General features: G+C 34.9%; 2 protein-coding genes across 3 annotated transcripts; one reads left to right on the plus strand and one right to left on the minus strand.

Moving 5' to 3' along the window:
* The first annotated feature begins 168 nt into the window (after positions 1–168).
* LOC127790321 (transcription factor E2FB-like) lies at positions 169–13,478 on the plus strand. Of its 2 annotated transcripts, XR_008020752.1 has the most exons (15): positions 169–667; positions 5,272–5,464; positions 5,644–5,703; positions 5,921–6,006; positions 6,080–6,168; positions 6,291–6,345; positions 9,214–9,266; positions 9,365–9,415; positions 9,547–9,595; positions 9,733–9,798; positions 9,866–9,942; positions 10,146–10,368; positions 10,719–10,782; positions 10,889–11,240; positions 11,485–13,478. XR_008020752.1 is itself a non-coding variant. In XM_052319773.1 (14 exons), the coding sequence occupies exons 1-14, from the start codon at positions 470–472 to the stop codon at positions 11,020–11,022; spliced, it is 1,398 nt and encodes a 465-aa protein (XP_052175733.1). In that variant the 5' UTR covers positions 169–469; the 3' UTR covers positions 11,023–11,476. The 2 variants fall into 2 exon arrangements, 1 of the variants encoding a protein (XP_052175733.1); XM_052319773.1 differs by lacking the exon at positions 11,485–13,478 and having other exon boundaries at positions 10,889–11,476.
* Positions 13,479–13,566: 88 nt separating this feature from the next.
* On the minus strand, positions 13,567–14,434 carry LOC127790332 (uncharacterized). The gene has a single exon (XM_052319789.1). It carries the CDS (start codon positions 14,081–14,083, stop codon positions 13,724–13,726), a length of 360 nt encoding a protein of 119 aa, XP_052175749.1. The 5' UTR covers positions 14,084–14,434; the 3' UTR covers positions 13,567–13,723.
* Between the last annotated feature and the right edge of the window lie 5,659 nt (positions 14,435–20,093).

The following is a 20,093-nucleotide window of genomic DNA, read 5'->3' on the forward strand; positions in this document are numbered from 1 at the left end:
TTGGTACAGCGTTGATAATGAGGATGGCAAAGTGGCAATTTGTTTAACGAAACGAGTGAATGGATTTAAAAAATAAATAAAAAAAATGAAAAAGAAAACAATAGTGGAATGTAGTAGTAGTAGTAATAATAATGGAATGGAAGTGGCTTCCCTCCACATCCATATCCGAACCAAATTCCCTCCTTCATCCGTCTCTTCCCTCGTTTTTCTTTTCCTTTCTTCTCTTCGCTTCTTCGCTTCTTCCTCCTCCTCCTCCTCCAACTCCAAATCAGATCTCGCTCTCTCTTCCATCCCTTTCTCTTTCCCTTTTCCTTTTCCTCTTCCCTCCAATTCCCTTCGATTCCCTCGGATTCACCGATTCAATTCCTATTCCGATTATTCTTGACCCCTAAAACCTCACCCGAAGAGGGCTCAATCAATCCCCGCCTCCTCCCCTCCAATTGCTAGTTTCCGAGTTTAGTCGGTTCCGATGTCGGCTTCTCGAGCTCCTAATCAGCCGCCGGAGTCGATCACGCGCCAGCAGCAGCAACAGCCGCCGCCGCCGCCGAAGCGCCAACTGCCTTTCTCGTCGATGAAGCCGCCGCCATTTGGGGACTACCATCGATTTTCGGGTCCGGTCCTTGATCACAGGCTGAAGGAACCGGAGGGCATCGTTGTCAAGTCTCCGGTGAGTATAATTATTTGTAAATAATGCTTTGTACCGTGTGTAGGTTAAGGTCTCCTTAATTCGGGGCTTTCAACTTGAATTTTTGGCGCGCTTTGGTTTCCAGATGGTTTGGGTGTAGAATTTTGTCGTTAAGGACTCGAACGGGGGTTTCCTGATTGTTTTCTTGGAGAGTTAGGAACTTCTTTGATTCGTGCTGGGCCTGAAATTGGATCCACCGACTGTTCCTTTTACAAAACTGTATTTTGGTCTGTTTGTAGGTGCTCATTTGCAGTTCATCAAATTCTTGTACGGCTAACACTCAGATATAGGGTTAATTTTGGACATTGCTCTGCAAACTGTGATTTTGTATGTGGATTAAGTCAACCCTGTTTGCCTAGGTTTCAGAGAACTATTATCCTTATGTTTAATTACGATTGTACGGGAACTATAGGATATTCTGGCACAGGCTTCTTAATAGTTCTTAGAAGTCATGATTCTGCAGAATCAGATAATTCAGTGCTAGATAGGATATTGGGGTTGTTTACTCATTCTATCTTGGTAGATTAGAAAGGCAAATATGACAAGATCTGTTAAAAAGACAAGTAAGTCTTTCAGGCATAAAACTGACTGTGATCTTGTTAAGAGGGGGATATATTTTCTTCTAAGAGAGAAGTTAAGAGGGAGATAGTGATAAATACCAAATAAAGATCTTGAGAGTGAAAAATCTTGCTCTCTACATTCATCAATATATCTGTCTTGGGTCGCAAATGTTGTGATAGATAGGCCAAAAGTCCACAAATAATGATATGTGAAACTGCAGCATCTTATTTTATGGGTTATCAGATTTGATACGTACCTGTTTCCAGAAGAGGGAGCTATCTGCATGTTAGGTTCATTCTACTATATCCATAAGACAAATACTTGAATGAATTTTCTTGTCCAAATTAGAGACCCACCTTTCCGTGGTTACCATGGATGCAAATCTATCTTTATCTACTAATTGAATTGCCCTTACTTTATTCAACATAATTTAACCTTCTTGGTGAGTCAATTGCCTATCAAAAAGGTCCAACTACAATAAATTTCAAGTGTCTTAGATAGATCTATAATGAGTGGTTGCTTATGTATGTCTTAGGTTTAATAGATCTTGTTTTTATTCAATAGTTGGGATTGATGATATTCAGAGCACTTATCAGAAGTGTGTGTAAATCATGATATATGCCTTTGGAGACTGCATATTTCACATTTGATTCAACAAATTAGCCCAACTTCCACATTGTGTGATTCATTATTTGAATATTTTGAGGGAAGATGTTACTCCTTCTCATTGATATCAACATCATGTGCATTGCCTGATTAGGTAATTCCGGTTAAAGGAATAAGGAGTTTCATAAATGCATGACATAGGAAGGTTGAAGGCAGCAGTGAATGCAATTTTGGGGTGAGGTCAAGTGATTTAGCTAAGTATGCTTGTTGTACTTGTGCTAGTTTTCTTTTGCATTTGTTATAATATCAATTGGGATTGGGTGACTCCAAGAATTTCCTTAAATTATTAGGTAAAAAATTTTCTATTGCAAAGGTGTTGGTGTCTTTAGATAATAGCTCATCATGCAACTAAGGGGAAAATGAAAATAAGAGGTCTTCTGGCTCTAAACTTTCTTATTGCTGGAATAACATTATTTCTCCATTTTTTTTTTAAAAAAAAAAAAGAGTTTCTCCTAAGATATGTTGGATTAAGTTGCAGCAGACCATCTCCTAACTTCCAACCCCATCCACCATAGTGATCCACCAGACAATAGTTGATTATTGATGCCTTATTGATGCCAATTGCCACTCCCTATCATGGGTCAATCATTCATAATAACAACATACCAAACCTTTATCTTGCTATGTGAGGTCGGCTACATGAACTATGGGTTGACTATATGAATTATAGCTTGCTAACCATTTCTATCTATAGCCTTATCTTTTATAAGGTTCTTGCAACTAATATCATACCTAACTGTCTCCCACCAAGTTTTTTTTTGTCTTCCTTTACCTCTGTTGCTAACTACTTGCTCTATTTCTTCCATTTTCATCACATGAGCCTTTGTTGGGCTTCTCTCACATGACCAAACTTATGTCTCACACAGCATAAGTGGCTTCTTCTCACATGACCAAACTTATGTCTCACACATTATTTCTTCCATACATTTGGTTTTCACTCTACTTAACTTAAAACTGCTAGATTCTAAAGTGTTCCTCCATTTCTTGAGCTTAGTATTCACGCCTTCTTTTGTTTCATCTACCAACATAATGTCATTTGCAAATAACATAAACCACAACACCTTTGCTTGGATATGTTTATTGAGTTTATCCATTATTGGGGCAAATGGCTAAGGACTTGATGCAGATTCTTGATGTAATCTCATTGTAATTGGAAAAACCTCAATATCTCCTCCACTTGTTCTGAAATAACTCGTGTATAAGCAATTCATACTCATCTCTTCTCTAAAACCTACCATAAGACTTGTCTAGAAACTTTGTCATAAGCTTTTTTAAATCTTAAAACACCATATGTAAGTCCTTTTGTCTATCTCTATGCCTTTCCATTTGGTACCTTAGCAAATATATATTTTCTATTATTGACCTACCATGCATGAAAACCAAATTGGTTTTCCAACACATTGGTTTATCTTCCTAACCTTTGCTCAATCACTCTCTCCCAGAGTTCCATAATGTGACTCATTAGCTTGATTCCTCTATAATTTTCACAATTTTGAACGCCTCACTTATTCTTGTAAATGGACACTATGGTGCTCTTCCTCAATTTGTTTGACTTTCTTTCTGATTTAAGGATCATGTTAACTAATTTTGTTAACCAAAATATTCCCTCTTCTCCCATTCATTTCCATACTTATGTTGGTATATTATCTGGTCCAACTATTTTACTATTCTTCATCTTTTTCAATGCTTGCTTATTTCATTTGGACATATGCGTCTATAGAATATGCACTTTTTTTTTTCCCTCAGAGTTGCTAACATACTCCAGCATAACACTTGTTTCTCCACATTCATTGGATAACTCCATAACCAGAGAGGATAAAAGAATATGTATGTTTTTGTTTCCCAACAAGAAAATTATGTTAAGGATGACCCTTTTCTTTTGGTTCCCAAATTATGTGGAAAAACCTATGGAATGAAACCTGTAATGCTACATCTTTTTAGGGCGTTAAGTACTGATATTGAGATAAAAATTGTGCAGCCAGGAACCTTTATTTCATAAAATGAATTTTCCTAGGATGGTGAGAGGAAAAGGAGGCAGAACTAAGTTGAAAGTTTTGATGGATTGTTCTTGATCATCAATTGGAAATTTGGAGCAGTCTTAAAGGCATAATTTTATGTCATTACTGGATTAGAGGCGCCTTACTTCATAATGAGCCATGTCATGTCAGTGTGGCCATATATTTCGTTAAGATATTTTTGACTGATCAAATTTTGGTTCTAACTTGGCTTTCTGTGAAATTCATGTCTTTTGCCTCAAAGGAAGATTGTCTCTACTTTGTCTAATGCAGTGATTATAATGCATCTTTTTCTATATGATTAAATACAAGAGAAAAATAATATAACAAGTCATAAATCCAACTCGTTTTTGGCTAGATGCATCCATCTACCCTGATGTTCCATAAAGAAAAAATATCTTTGGTATTGCATACAACCGTTTGAGAAAATTAAGTCAATCAATATCAGGTATTATGGCCACATTTTTTTGTAAGACCATTACAAAGCATATCATGCTAAGTAAATAAATTGCAGAAATAAGCACATGGTGGTTTAGGTGAAACTCAAGATCCTTAAGAGAAGCCACAGAGATTCATTGACAGGTCCAACAAATACACAAGTTTACATATGCAGATACCTAAGTTTTACTTGCATCCCACATTGCTAGACATGCAATAACCTAAGGTTGAAGAGTGAAGACTTTAGCTTGCTAGACACCACTACTAATTGCTACTTGTGTTGTTGATTCTTATCACTTCTTCGGCAGACACTAAACAAAGTAGAAGCAATCTCTTCACATGATTACAATATTAAAATCCCATTAAAGCTAAAAGGGAAGTTTTATCAGATGGCTATAAGGCAAAATTTGTTGTATGGTATAGAATGTTAGACAGTAAAGCACCAACATGTGCCTAATATAGCATTTCCAATAATTGTACTGAGCTAATTGGAGCACTGAGAAGTCACTTATATCATGTTATCAACAGCATTAAGCAGGGACCTCATATGTTGCAAAAGTACCCTCTCTCATTGGCTTTTGTCTCTTGTCATTTTCGCAACAAAGCCTTGTTGAATACAACTTCGGATTCCTGAAACCCCTTGCCAATACAGACTACATATAATGTCCCAGTTAACTAGATATTACTTAATCCCATTCCCCAAGATATGACCATATTTAATCCTTGCTGATACTACCCATCATTAAAATTTTGTTTTTTTTTTGCAGTTACTTTGAAATCCAATCTATATTGACCATTGTAATTACAATATTATTCTTGGGATGTATTTCCATTGGTTTTCCAGAGAATTATGCAGTTAAATTTTCGAATATATTGATGATTTTGAATTTCAAAAACTATTTCTAGCCACTGAAGCGGAAGAGTGAAACAGCCGAGTATGAAGCTGAGCCTGCTGAACATAACCCAAGTACTGCACATGCCAACAATTTTAGTAGTTCTCTTCGAACCCCTATATCAGGGAAAGGCGGAAAGGCACATAAAGTGTCAAGGATTGCAAAGTGTGGTAGATCTGGATCCCAAACTCCTGTGTCAAATGTCGGTGAGTATTACCATGCACTTTACCTTTTCATTTTGGGCCACAATATTGCCCTGAAAGATTGTTAAAAGTTGTAATTTTTTTTTTTTTTTCAAGTTGCTATCCAAATGATTGAAAGTTATCTTGTTCCTGACTGTTCACCTGTTCAAGACAATATGTATAATATATTTTTTATTTTACAGGTTCTCCCTCAGGCAATAATCTCACCCCAGTTGGTCCCTGTCGGTATGATAGTTCTCTAGGTAATCAAATTATGGGTTATATTTTTATTCTTTAGCTTTCATTTTCCTTCATATTTAACTTTTTTTTGTTCATTTGGTGTATTCTAATTTTCTTTGCTGTGGTACTGCATGGAGCTCCTTTTTTTATTTTTATTTTCCCAATATTGACTCCATTTTGTTTTCCTTGCCCAAGAAGTACATTTGATAAGACTGACGTGTGACTTTTCTTTTTCTTTAGGTTTATTAACAAAAAAGTTCATCAGTCTGATCAAACATGCTGAAGATGGTATCCTTGATCTAAATAGAGCTGCTGACACTTTAGGGGTATCTACATATCCAATCTGGGAATCATGTTTTCTGAAGTTAGTTACTAATTTCTGGTTTTCTGCTCTTATAGGTGCAGAAGAGGCGGATATATGATATCACAAATGTGCTTGAAGGAATTGGTCTCATAGAAAAGAAGCTAAAGAATAGAATTCAGTGGAAGTATGGAAGTATTTCTTGCCCCTGCCCGCTAGATTATATTAATTCTTCTGTATATTTGATAGATTCTAAGAATTACCTAATAAGCACTTGGCATGCTAATTACTGTATTATTGATTAATCAGGGGACTTGATGTGTCAAAGCCAGGGGAGGTTGATGACAATGTTAACACCATACAGGTATGTTGAAGCTAGGCATACATAAGCTTTTTATCATGCGGAAACGACAGTGGCTTGGACATTGATTACCAGTTTTTCAAAACTAGTATGCATCTTTTCTACTTTCTTTTTTTTATTTTCAATTGTTATATTTTGTTTTGTGGAAGTAGCAGTGCATACAATCTGATCTTCTGTGCTGCTGAGTGCTTCCTATTGAAAAATGGACACTGCTTTAGAGGAGCAAGATTTTCATATGACACCATGTCAGACAGTACATTCCCCTGTCACACTTAGAAATATCAGGGACATATTTTTGTCTTTTCTATCTTTAAATTGAGGTGCATAGCTACACACATGTAGCAGGAACTTCTCATTATGCAAAAAGATTACAAAATATAAGGGAAGAGTAACAGTTCCTTTTTTGTTGAGACTCATCTTCTGTTCTACCATAACAGGTTTTCAGGAAACATACATGAATAACTTGAAGATAAATGTTCATCTCAGCAAAGTCATTTTAAGAGTACCTTCATGTATAGACATATAGAGCAACGTTGTCTTCAGAATATGTACATATAAACATATGCAAGCCACATTATCTTCAGAATATGGACATATGGTTGTGAGGCATATTATTGTGTCCCTCAGCATCTATGTGCTTTGAAGGAAGTGTTTGTGAATTCATCAACTGTCCCTACTCCCTAGCCTGATCAAGCTGGAAAGATAGTGAGAGAACCAACTTATACCTCTAGTTAAACATAGGCATATTGTCTGCAAAGAGATTAGGTAAAGTATATCTGTTTGGGCTTTATGTTTTTGTCTTTGAGTGTATCCCAGAAGCGCAAGAACTGAACCCTGCCTCCTTAGGCTAGTTTGATTTTGGTTCTATGATGGTCTTGGTGTTCCTTGGGTCTTAAAATGGCTAAAGGTTTTTCTTTCAGTGTTTGCCTATTTGGGTTTGCATTTCTCAGACTCGAACCAAGTTCTAATCAATTTTGAACCTTATCCATCCCAGATTTAGGTATATTGGTTCTTGTTTATAATTATTAGGCTGTTAAGGACTTATTTGCTGCATTTATTTATGACTCATTTTTTTATAATATGTTATTTGTATTTTCATTTTTGTGAAATAAAAGATGTAGAAACTCTCTCTCTCTCTCTCTCTATATATATATATATATATATAATTTGTGTTGTGATGAGCATCATTATTGTGGCCATCATCACAAGCCTTAATCCCACTAGGTGGGGTCGGGTACACAAATTCTAGATTTTTAGTTGTCTTCATCCATGGTCATATTTTCTATAAGATCATTATATTGCATGTACTATATCTAGGGGTTTTAATCAAGTTTTTTTTTATCTTCCTTTCTCTCTTTTGCTACAAACTTCTTCCATTCCATCCACCTGCCTCACAAGTGCCCTATTTTTTTTTCTTTTTCTTTTTCACATGCCAAAACCATTTTAATCATGTCTCATGCATCTTGTTTTCATTCATTTGGCACCACTCCAACCCTATTATGGATTTTCTCGATTGTAATTCTGTGATGCAGAACAACAAAGAGATAGCAAAAAATTGAAGAGAAAGAGGAAGAGAAAAAATTAGGGGCAGAAGAAGAGAAGAAAAAGAAGATTAAGAAAGAATTGAAAGAGATAGAAAGGGAGAATATTCAAGGGAAGGAAAATCATCAATTTCTTTATTGGATATCTTCAAAAGGGTAATTGTTGAATATATCATAAGCCTATTTATAGGCTAAAAGTCAATCATAACTAAAACGTAATTAACTAACTACGCTTAGAAAAATAAAAAGATAGAACTGACTAAGAGGTAAAGTCTTAAAATCTAGAACCTAAATAAAATAAACTAAATATCCTATCATGATTACCCTAACTATGATGATCCTAACAAAATAATTTTCATAAAATCTTAAATCTAAATTCCAACTTTCAAATAAAACCAAAATCCTAATATCAAACATTAATTCTAATGCAGAATTACTATTTTCCTCCCTGTTTTTTCTTCTTTTCTCTCTTTTTCTTTCTCGTCCTTTGCTTCTTCTTCTCTTCTTCTTTCTCTTCTCCTTCTCCAATCTTTGTGCTGTTATGCATCATTCTATCTTTTCTTGTATAACCACATTTCTACATAACATTCTCATCTTAGTTAAGTTCATATTTTACGCTCAGGTAGCATTTGTTAAAATGAGTAAGATAAGGTTGTATCAAGATAAAGTTGGAATGCTTTTCGGATCAAGATATGGAATGGTCAAAATAAGGCTGAGAAGCGTTTCAAGATTTTTATCAAACTGTTTGTTAAATTTTTTGAAAAATATTGGAGGACATATGTGTCATTTTTTTTTCTTATATATAAGGTTTAAGATAACTTATCATCCAGGAGGTGGGGGGGGGGGGGGAGATAAATTTATCTGAAAAGTTCAAGATAAATTTAACAAATACAATGGAAAATACTTTTGTCCAGGATGTTTTTCATATCTCACTTTTTTTAGTCTATAACTTGGTTAACAAACACTATCTTAGTGTATTATAAAGAGCATAAGAAATTTAAATGAAAAGCTTAGTCTACTCTAAAAGGTGGGTCCAGGGTTTTGTCCTAAAACAGAACCGAACTGCATAGACCTGATGACCAAATACTTGGTTCAGTATGGGGTGGAAAAACCTGAAATCTATATAAATTGGTTTGATTCTGATTCTAACATGAAGACACCAATTCAGTTGATACACTCCTAGGCATGATACTCTTTTAGTCTATTACATAAGCAAGTGATACATCTTCCATAATCTATGTCACGCTTTATCAAAGGGTGGAAAAATAAGTCATGTCCCCTCTCTTCGGAGTGGTTTGGATTAATCCTCATTTCTACTTATTCTGTGCAGGAAGAAGTTGAAAACCTTTCCATTGAAGAGCAAAAATTAGATGAACAAATAAGGTCACAGTAATGCCTGTGCCAACATAATCCATATCAAATGGACTTCTCTTAAAAAATCAACCCTGTGTTGCTGATATTCGTACTTCCATTTCTTGCAGAGAAATGCAGGAAAGATTGAGGGAGCTGAGTGAAAATGAAAATAATCAGAAGTAAAGTCTTATTCTGCTTTTACCCTCTTTTTATTGAATTGTAGTTTCGCATTGCAATAGTAGTTTTTGCCTAAACTGTGGTTCCTTGTTTTTACTTATGCAATTGCCCCACCTTATTCCTCCTTTTCTAGATGGCTATTTGTCACTGAAGATGACATCAAAGGTTTACCCTGCTTCCAGGTTGAGTAGTTTCCTCTTGATTTAATTCTTCCTAAGTGTACATTTTTAAGATTTATGGTTCTGAGCCTGCTTAGAATTCCTTGCCCTTCAGATTTATTCAGCTAACAATTTCTTGAACATATTCATGGCTTTATCAGAATGAAACCCTAATAGCAATTAAAGCTCCACATGGCACAACGCTAGAAGTCCCTGATCCTGATGAGGTTAGTTGATGATACTGGATTAATGAATTATCTATACCAGCATATTGAAGTGTCTCTTATTTTCCAGGCAGCTGACTACCGTCAAAGGAGATACAGGATAGTGCTCAGGAGCACAATGGGCCCCATAGATGTTTACCTTGTCAGGTACTATTTTGTAGGCTTAAACAATTATTTGTGCTAGTTTGCAATCTGTTTCCATCTTTTGAGAAGGCACGTTATTGTAAATTAACACCAGAAGCCCTCATGCTGACTGTTCAAAAATTCTATGCGTATACAGGCTTATAGGCTTTCTTTTTCTATCTTTTTTTTCCCCCATCTTTCTCTTGTTCTAATGGAATTTGTTTCAGTCAATTTGAGGAGAAATTCGAAGAGATCAGTGGCATGGAGGCAACCCCCAGCATTCCATCAACATCAGGGTTAAATGAAAACCCAACTGCACAATTGGTAATAGAAGAAGGTAGAGTAAATGAGATTGAAATCCAGGGACAAGAAGCCAATAGAATATGCTCAGATATAAATGCTTCACAGGACTTTGTGAGCGGGATCATGAAGATTGTTCCAGAAGTTGATGTGAGTGTTCTCTTCCCTAATCTATACAATTATTATGGTGAGGAGGTACAGATTGCAGGCCTTCATGCTCTTACAATAGCTTGATACCCTTTGGCAAGAACAACTTGAAGCAATGGCAATTTCAGAGAGCATAGTTGTTGCCTCTTTTGTGGCTTTCCCAACAACCAAACCAGAATATTTTCTACCTGTGGTTTTCTGCCAACGGAAAACTCTGCAGATATTGCTGAGGAAAAAAATAAAAAGAAAGTCTGCAGATATTTTCTCCTTTGGTTAACAAGTCAAAAGACAGGGAAGAACCCTGGTTTTGATTCTCTTTTCCGGTTACTAAACTTTTCCTTTGGTCTTCACAGAGTGACGCAGATTATTGGCTTTTGTCAGACGCTGATATTAGCATTACAGACATGTGGACGGACCGTATCCTCAAATCTTATTTTGCTTTTCCTTCTGTTTTCCTTCCACCTACTTTCTAATTAAAATATCCTCGCGCCTGAATTTGAAAGCCCTGACTCTTTGAGCGCAGCTGGGGTGGGGTGGAATGAGTTTGATACTCTTCATGATGACCATGCAATGGCTACTGCCAGCATGCCGCCTCCCCAAACTCCACCTTCAGGTACAACAGAAGTTCCATCTACGGCTAAAAGTACAGGCAAATGAGCAGAGTATTAGGCGATAAGCTTAACATGGGCACTCAAGCTCTCATTATAAGTTGGAGACATTATGATTAATTGTTCAGGCCGGAGGTAGGGTTTGAGGCACTTGGGGATTTACCCCCTCAATGTTCCTTGAAAGAAATTCTTGCGCATGGTGGGCTCGAGATGGGAGTAGGCTGGTGGCTCACTGTACAGGATACTAGTAGAAGTACAAGTTTTTAGGTTAGTGATCCCGTGATAATTTATTAGGTTTCGTTACCTTTTTGTCTAGTAACTTACAAGGTTACTTCCGGTGATAGTAAGGAATTAGTAGCTAGGCTATATTGTTACTTGAATTTAGCTCAGCATATTATTCCATTGCTTCCCTAAATGATTAGCACCCGAGCTAATTAAATATATAATTTCGTGCCTTATGAAATCGCATTACCTTTCTTTGCATGCTAGTATCTGTATTTGGTTTTTACAGGCTACGGAGATGATCCTCCACAGTTATATTGCTGCAAAAACAAGAAGAAACGAAAGTTGGGAATGCAGTTTTGGGTTGCTCTATCTCTATCTATCCTCTGGGGAATTCTAATATATGACAGAGCAACCTCTCAGCATGTATCATGTTAAGGTTAACTTTTGTGTCTCATTAGAATTTGGCTTCTTTGTCGATTTTTGCTTGGCATTATAAGTTCATCATCATTACTTAGGCTTTTGACTCTTATTATTATAATATTCATTATAGTTAACCTTATTAATTTTGGCATCTTCCCTTTTTGAGTATTCCCTGACCATTATTGTTAATTACAGTTGTTTCTTTAGTTGTTATGCAAGTATATCAATTAGTAGTCTAAAAACGTATTTTACTTGCAATGGTCTTACTCAAATTTGCAGATTAATCGATGACACCTTACCTTTCTTTTTTTGTTTATTTTCATTTCGGCCTATCCCAGGAAAGCATGCATGGTGAGGATATTAAAGTTGCTTTTATGGTTTGTTGTGGTTATTATGAGTTGTTAGATGTGAAACCACAAATCCAACCAGCTGCATGCATATCGACTCATTGCCTAACTCTTTTGTGATTCGATTAGTTCACCACTCACTAGCTATATATTTTATAGTGTGTTCAATTCTCCTTCCTCACTTTAAATATATTTTAAATTAATTTTTAAAATTTCTTCCCTCATAATTCACAATTATAAAATGTTATCACCACATATTTGTATTGTCTTGATGGAGTCGTGTATGCAGCACACACACACGTAAATGTATATGCATATGTATAATGTGTTGTAGGGAAGTTTATTTTTGTTCATTTAAATATATTTTAAATTAAGTTTTAGAGTTTCTTCCCTCATAATTCACAATTATAAAATGTTGTCACCACATATTCATATTGTCTTGATGGAGTCGTGTATGCACACACATGCACACGTAAATGTATATGCATATGTATAATGTTGTAGGGATGTTTATTTTTGCTCATTTACAAGTTAAAAAAATAGTAAATTGTTGGCTGGTATATTATTCTTTAATAGGTGCATATTTAAAGAATAATAATTTTGTATTTTTATCAATAAAAGAATGAAGAAAATGACAGAACAGTGGGATAAAAAAAAAAATGATAAAATGGGATTGTCTTTGAAAAGATTATGTTACCATTTAAGGTTCATCTAGAAAAAAAAAAAAGTAACAAATTAAGGTAAAAATGCCAAACAGAAAATAACAATCATGGATTCTACATTATTTTTATAATAATGTATTTAAGTAAGTTTTTTCATAAAATAACATTCCTCTAAAAACCCATCTCAAACTTACGTTTCCCAAGTATACATGATGTACATACCAAAATATGTATATATATATATATATAACTAATGTCAAGCAGGCGTAATTAATTATTCTACAAAAAATTCAATCCAACTTTGATATAATCAAATTAATTATTTGATATTATATCATGTGGTTCCAATTTAAATTAATTAATTTAACGTCTTAAATAAATAAAATATAATTACCTAACAAAAAAACACAATTACTAAGTAAGAATGAAGTGTTGATTCAGATGAAGATTTAGCTCTAACAAACCATATATGAACGAGCTTTGAATTTCAATCAGCTCAATTAATTAAAGATTATATATTAGATGTTTTAATTAGTAATTGAATTAAATTAATTTCAGTGTTAAAAGTCCTAAGGATGTTAATGGGGAAATTAAATATTCAGAGTTGATTTTTAAAAACGGAGCCTAGAAATAGAATGGAGGAAGAAATTCTTTTATAATACAATTTTCCACTTAAATTTTTATTTGATAATATAATTTTCCAAGCATATGTGTATAGAAGAGCCCATGCCCTACCACCTTAAAAGAGTCAACTACCTCTTAAAATACTTCCTATACTGTACGCCATTTACAGCCAGATCTGATTAGGATTTCCAACACCGCCCCCCCCCCCCCCCCCCCCCCCCCCCTCCTCCCCCCAAACAAAAAACTGGAATCCCTATCAGCTTCCATTAACACTGGTCATTTTATAACCTCTCTCTCTCTCTCTCTCTCTCTCTCTCTTTCTGCTATGTCTTCCAACAAGAGAAAGTTTCTCAGGACCATCTTCACTGCCAATGGCGGGTGTGGATGCGGCAAGCTAAAGCAGAGAGACGTGTTCGAGCCAGAGCCAAAGTCCACCAAACACCAAAACCCCAGTAACAATTTCCACCACTCCTCACCAAGTTCCTGGGAAAAAACCGGCGAAGACGAAGACCACACCTCCATTTCTACCACCACATTCAACGTTGACGTCGACTTCACCTCCCCGCATTGCTCCCCGAACCCCAATCCCAAAATCTCCAACAGCGTCGCCGTCGTCAAGGACTCCAACGATCCCTATCTCGATTTCCGGCAGTCCATGCTCCAGATGATCCTGGAGAGAGACATCCGCTCGAAGGACGACCTCCAAGCGCTCCTCAACTGCTTCCTCCAGCTCAACGCGCCGACTCACCATGAAATGATCGTCCGAGCCTTCATGGAGATCTGGAATAGTGGCGTCGTCTCCGGTACCACCAGACCAGGCACGTGACGGCATTGAATTCACACACGTGGGAGGTGCATGGCCATGGCAGGTGTGTGGTGTGGTGTGGTCTCTCTCTGTTGCCCGGCCGGGGCCATTGCCCAACCATTTGCTTGGTTTTTTTTGGTTTGATTTTTTTGTCAAAATGGTAAATGTACTTGTTGGCAGGAGGAAACTGATGATGCATGGTTCACTAAAGTGGGGGAATTAGGAAGGAAAAAAGGTGTTGGGATATTAATGCTTCCATTAATGAATCATCCAGGGAGAGAGAGAGAGCCTAAAGTAGCTAAGAAAGAGGCTCGTCTGTGATATGGATATGTGTTCTAATTTGTACCTATATAATCTGCAGTTTTAATGAGATATTGATGACTGAATTTCTATATATATATATATATAGTATGTGTGTATGTATATTCATGATCAATCCCCATTTTACAGCTCATGCACTTGCATGAATCTTCTCCTGATAATTTATATTGCATGATGATTCTTCCCATCATCCAAAATGATATATTTTTTTTTAACTAAAAATGCCATTATTAGTTTTAATGTAATAGTAACTACATTTATTTTCTTTTAGCTGAGACTAGTAACTGCATTTATAATTATGATATATTATTATGAATATATATATATATATTTCTAGTATATGGTCATTAATAAATTTCCTTGTAAAACTAAACCTAAATGTAGTTACTATTACATTAACTTAAATATATATAAATATTTACCCAAGCAATTAACTATTACTATTTACCCAAGCAATTAACTTAAATGGAAGGATTATTAATTTGAGAACAAAAATTACCTCAAAATTACCCAACCTCTAATAGTTAATTACATGTTCCTATTAATTCTTGCAACCTTCAATTGGGAATATAGTGTATTGAATTTGAGGAGGGCAAGATTAACAAATAGTGCAATTAATGTATATTTCTATATATATATTTTACAGATTAGTTAAATGTAGAGACTCAACATTATTACATGGTATATTTCTTAATAATTCAGATAATTTGAAAAAAAAAATGTATATTGGCACATCTTATTAAATGACCTCAACCTTGCTAGAAGTGGACTACAACTCAAGTGCATGTCCAAGATAAACCCATTATGGGCAAATGCATCGAGATAAATTTATACCCAAAGAGCACAAGCATGGCCATAAATCTAGATGTACAAGTTATTCCAAGACCAAGGGAAATAACAATATATAGAAAAATTCTATCTTCAGTTTGTAAAATTACTCTTCACAATTCATATCTCATTAAATTTTTAATAATTTTAAAATACCTATTTTACCTCACAACCAACCCTCTCCTCTAATCACCTTTGATCGTTGGCCGTCCCCTCGCGTCTCTCTCTCTCCCGCACTATATACACACATAAACACACACACACACACACACACATATATATATATATATACACGGTTGCTGGGTTGACCATGACCGACCCACACACATAGATATATATATATACACACACTCACACATACCTATATAAATATATATATACACACACAGTATGGCCGTAGTCATGGTAGTCACGACCATGGAACCTAGCGCACACACACATATATATATTTATATATATATATATATACACACACGAAAGCATGGCCGCAGTCATGGAAAGTTGGAAATCTCCACACCTCGGGGAACAGGGGTTTTAGCAACCCCCACACCTCGAGGTGTAGGGGTTCGAACCTGGTTCGGGTTTCAGAAAATTGAACCAGTATTTATTAATGTATTTTTTTAAATTTTTGATCTTTTAAATTTTTTTACTCTTTTTTTTAAATATCATTGATTTTATATTATTCTCACACATATATTTAAAATGTGAAGTGTAAAAATATAATTAATATGAAAAATAACAAATATAATCAAATTTATGAGTCTTCTCATTTGTCTTATATATTTTAGGCATAGTTGCCACATAGAAAAATTCAACTATTTTTTTTTTCTCCATCAATTTCTACTGAGTAATTAAAAACCTAAAAATAAGTAGCAGTCAATAATAATAATAAAAAAAAATTTCAAAACTAACGGTAAAGCAATAAAGTATAATTTAATGAACAAAAAATAATAATAAAAAGAAACATTATGTATGGAATTGCAAAAAGAAAAGAATCCTCCGCACTGGAAGGTGCGGAATAATTTAACTAATTTTAAATTTTAAATCATCATGTTGAATTTTTAATACTTAAAAAAAATTAAAATTAATTAATTTATCTTAATAAATTACTTAAAGATACACATGATTTAAAATTTATCTTATTGATTTAAAATTTAAAATTTATTTATTTATATTTATTTTTTAATTTTATTTTATTATAATAAAAAAATTTAATTAAAATAAAAAATAAAAATAATAAAAAAACATATTTCCTGACTGCCAGCAATCGGGGAACCCATCGTTCCCCGGCTCGGGCCAGTCGGGGAACCTTGGGTTCCTCGACTGTTGCCATAGCCTCGGCCATACTTTTTGTGTGTGTGTATATATTGTTAGAACAATAGGTTCTATGGCACACACCAAGAGGGGGTGAATTGGTTATTTTAAAAAAACTTAATTGATAGAACTTTGAAATCTTTTTGATTGAAAATAAATAACTCAATGCATGTGAGGATAATGAAATGCTAGCAGTGATAAACAAATAAAAAGAAACATAAGCAAGAGAGAACACAAAGATTTATAGTGGTTCGGCTTAACCCAAGTCTAATCCACTACCTTAGCTACTCACCAAGGATTTTTCAAACCATCCACTGTCAACCCCCTACTCAACCCGAGTAGGTCCTCTAGTCCGAGACTAGGAATTACAACCTCCCACTCAAATGGGCTCTCTAGCTACACAAGCTAGGAAAATAACAACGATACAAATGAAAGAGAGAAGCTAAGAGTTAACACTCTTAGTTACAAATTCTCTCACAATGAAAACTAGGCTTAAGAATAGATTTATAATGATAGAACAAAGCTTTGCATAGAAAAATATAACAATGAAAGCACAGAGAACACTGTAAGCACGAATAAAATGATTTGCAATATTTAGATCATCTCGTTTCCGTCCATTGGCCTTCTCTTGATCATCCATGACATGTATATATAAGTATCCCACAAAGTTGAAGAGAAATATAGCCGTTTGGAGCCGTTGGGATTTGAAAAAATAGCCGTTGGAAGTTTTCTGCGAAACACATAGTCGACAGAGAAAATAAGTTAGTTGACTATCTTATAACACAAAAATCCCATAGTCGACAGATACAAATGTATAGTCGACAGATGTGAAAATGTGAAGAAATTTTTGAATTTACAGAACAAAAATAGTCGACAGATGAAATAGCATAGTCGACTATCCTTTCACAATAGTCGACAGACGCAAAAATAGTCGACAGATGCAAGATATAGTCGACAGACTGAACAAGCATAGTTGACTATCCTTATGCATAGTCGACAGCACTAAACAACATATTCGACTATCTTCTTGGAAAATCTGGAAACTTAACAGATAACATGTAGAAGCACACTTGATTAATACAAAACATCACCACATATTTAAATTTCTTTAGAAGTAAATGTCATCATTTTGTTTAATTTATATTTTACCTTCCATTTACTTTAATACATAAATGTAAATAAGAAAGTACCCCCATTTGGATTCAATAAAAATATCAAAAAAATCAAAATCCATAAGAATAAAAAAGTAGAATTTGGATTTTAGTAGGAACTTAGGATTTTACGATTTTACCACCTCTAAGATATACACTTTCTATTTCTTGAAAAATTCGTTAAAAATCATTTTATCACTAATGAATGTTAACTATTGAATTACCGGGAGTTAGTTTTCTAAAACTAAAACATTTTCATATATGTCTCCTTATAAGGTGCTAGTCTTCCAGACTTAGAAAAAATATTAAAACGTTATCAAAATGAGTTTCAAGACATGATGCATGAACTAAAGGATTTTTCATATGATTAAGTTTCAAGCCAAAACCTTTCATGCACGTTTCAAAATATGAAAGCTTATTTTGAAGTATGAGATTAACATAAATGATTTTTCATACTTAAGATTGGATTTTCATCAAACACATATATGTCAAAGATGGTCTTTTGCCTTGGAACAATTTTAGCTCTATGTTGACCAACGACTTTAAAGCTAATTTGAAAATTATTTTAAGAGATTCTTTTAAGACTAAATATTTAAAACTAAATACTTGACTTTGCAAATCTCCAACTAATATAGAAAATCATAAATCTTTTTAGTTTTCATTTTAACAAAGCACTTGAAATTGATTTTTGTTGAAAATCATAGACTTGACTCATGACTTAGGGATAAAACTGTTGGAAATGTATGCCCTAAAGACACGTTTTGTTTAATTTATGGTAATGATGTTTCTTTTATTCAGTTTATGGCACATATATTATTTGCATTTAATTGTTGGAAAGGTGTCCATGCTATTAAGTAAGTGATTCATGTGATGGGTCGTTCTTCACAGTTAGGCATGAATCATGGGTACTTAATAAGCAAGAAAATATTACTCTTGATCTTTTGATAGAACTGGGCATTCTATCATGATAAGATCATTGTGCAATAGATCCTAATGGAGGATGGCTTGCCTTAGCCAGTAAACAGTCCGTTTACTCTAATTGTACAAGCGCATTTGGAATGCGTAGAGTGGACCTGTGATAGAAGCTAATGACAAAGTACTAATTATCATGGAGCTAGTCTATCACTACTACTACGTGGACGAGTACTCTAATACTTGAGTATTAGTTGGTGGTCTAGTGAACCTAGAGCTATATTCTTAGATTCATTGTAGGTGAGGTCTATCAAAGATCAATATCCTTTTGAGTTGGGAGTATGGTTTCTAATTAGCTAAGACAGACTAATACAATATAGTTTCTGTGATTCACCCCCTTGTGATTGTCCAAGAATAATCAAATAATCCAGGGCCCTGGGAACGTGACTTAAGAGTGTGTGCTTCTGGGTAGCTCCCAGTGATAAGCAAGTACATTCGAGTAGTCACGGATTATTGGACTAGTGATCTAAGGATGGTAGAAATCATTTAGAAAGGTGTTAGTACATTATTCCTTTCTAAATGATGGGTGTTACACAGAGGGGTATTTTCGTCATTACACTAGTAGGTTAAAGACGTGGCATATGCAAAATTATTCGTGGGGTCAGTGTTACCATATGGTGATAGTTGGAACACTTAGAATGACAAAATATAGCTACTAGGTAGCAGTGATATTTTGGTCATTTTAGTAGCCGTGAATATTTTGTCTTTTGGTCCCCGGGGTAGCTCGATGTAACTCATGTATTTTTTAATACATTTGGCTTGTTGGATGAATTATATTGAGAGAGAATTATTTTATTCAGAATGGTCCATAATTAATTGGGCTAGAATAAAATAATAGTTCATTAGGGTTTTTAATTAATTAATTGGGCTAACCCAATAAGAAAATTAATTAAATGATCTTGGCCCATTAGGGTTTGGCCTACTAGGGTTTTAACCCTAGGGTTCTCTCTATATATTCTCTCATTATTTGTTTTTTCATCCAAGTCGTTTTTCATTCTTCTTCACCGAAGAGAGGCCACGAGTTCGAGTCATATTCCGGAAGATCGAAAGAGAGCCTCGAAGTTCTGATGCGAAGGAGCCGAAGGATCGTAGGACAGCCGTCGTCTCCACCACGCGCCGTAGCTCCCGCTCATCCTGCTCCTGTCGCTCCATTCCGACCGGTAATCCGTCGTAAAAGTAAGTCTCCTAGATTCTAATCAATACGAGGAACGGTTTTAATTTTAAACCGCTTCCGTTGCATGCTTTTGTATCCTCATTTTTGATCCTTCAAAAACAAGGTATTATTTTTCATCATCAAAACTAAATACAAGGGTAGAACATTATATATGCCTTCGCATATATATAAATATATATATAGAGAGAGAAAGAGAGAGTGTGTGTGTGTGTGTGGGTTTGCCGCCATGGCCGACCCAACAATGGCGACTGCATGTGTGTGTGTGTGTGTATATATA

The sequence above is a fragment of the Diospyros lotus genome, chromosome 1 (assembly GCF_014633365.1).
Source record: "Diospyros lotus cultivar Yz01 chromosome 1, ASM1463336v1, whole genome shotgun sequence".
Lineage (NCBI taxonomy): Eukaryota > Viridiplantae > Streptophyta > Magnoliopsida > Ericales > Ebenaceae > Diospyros > Diospyros lotus.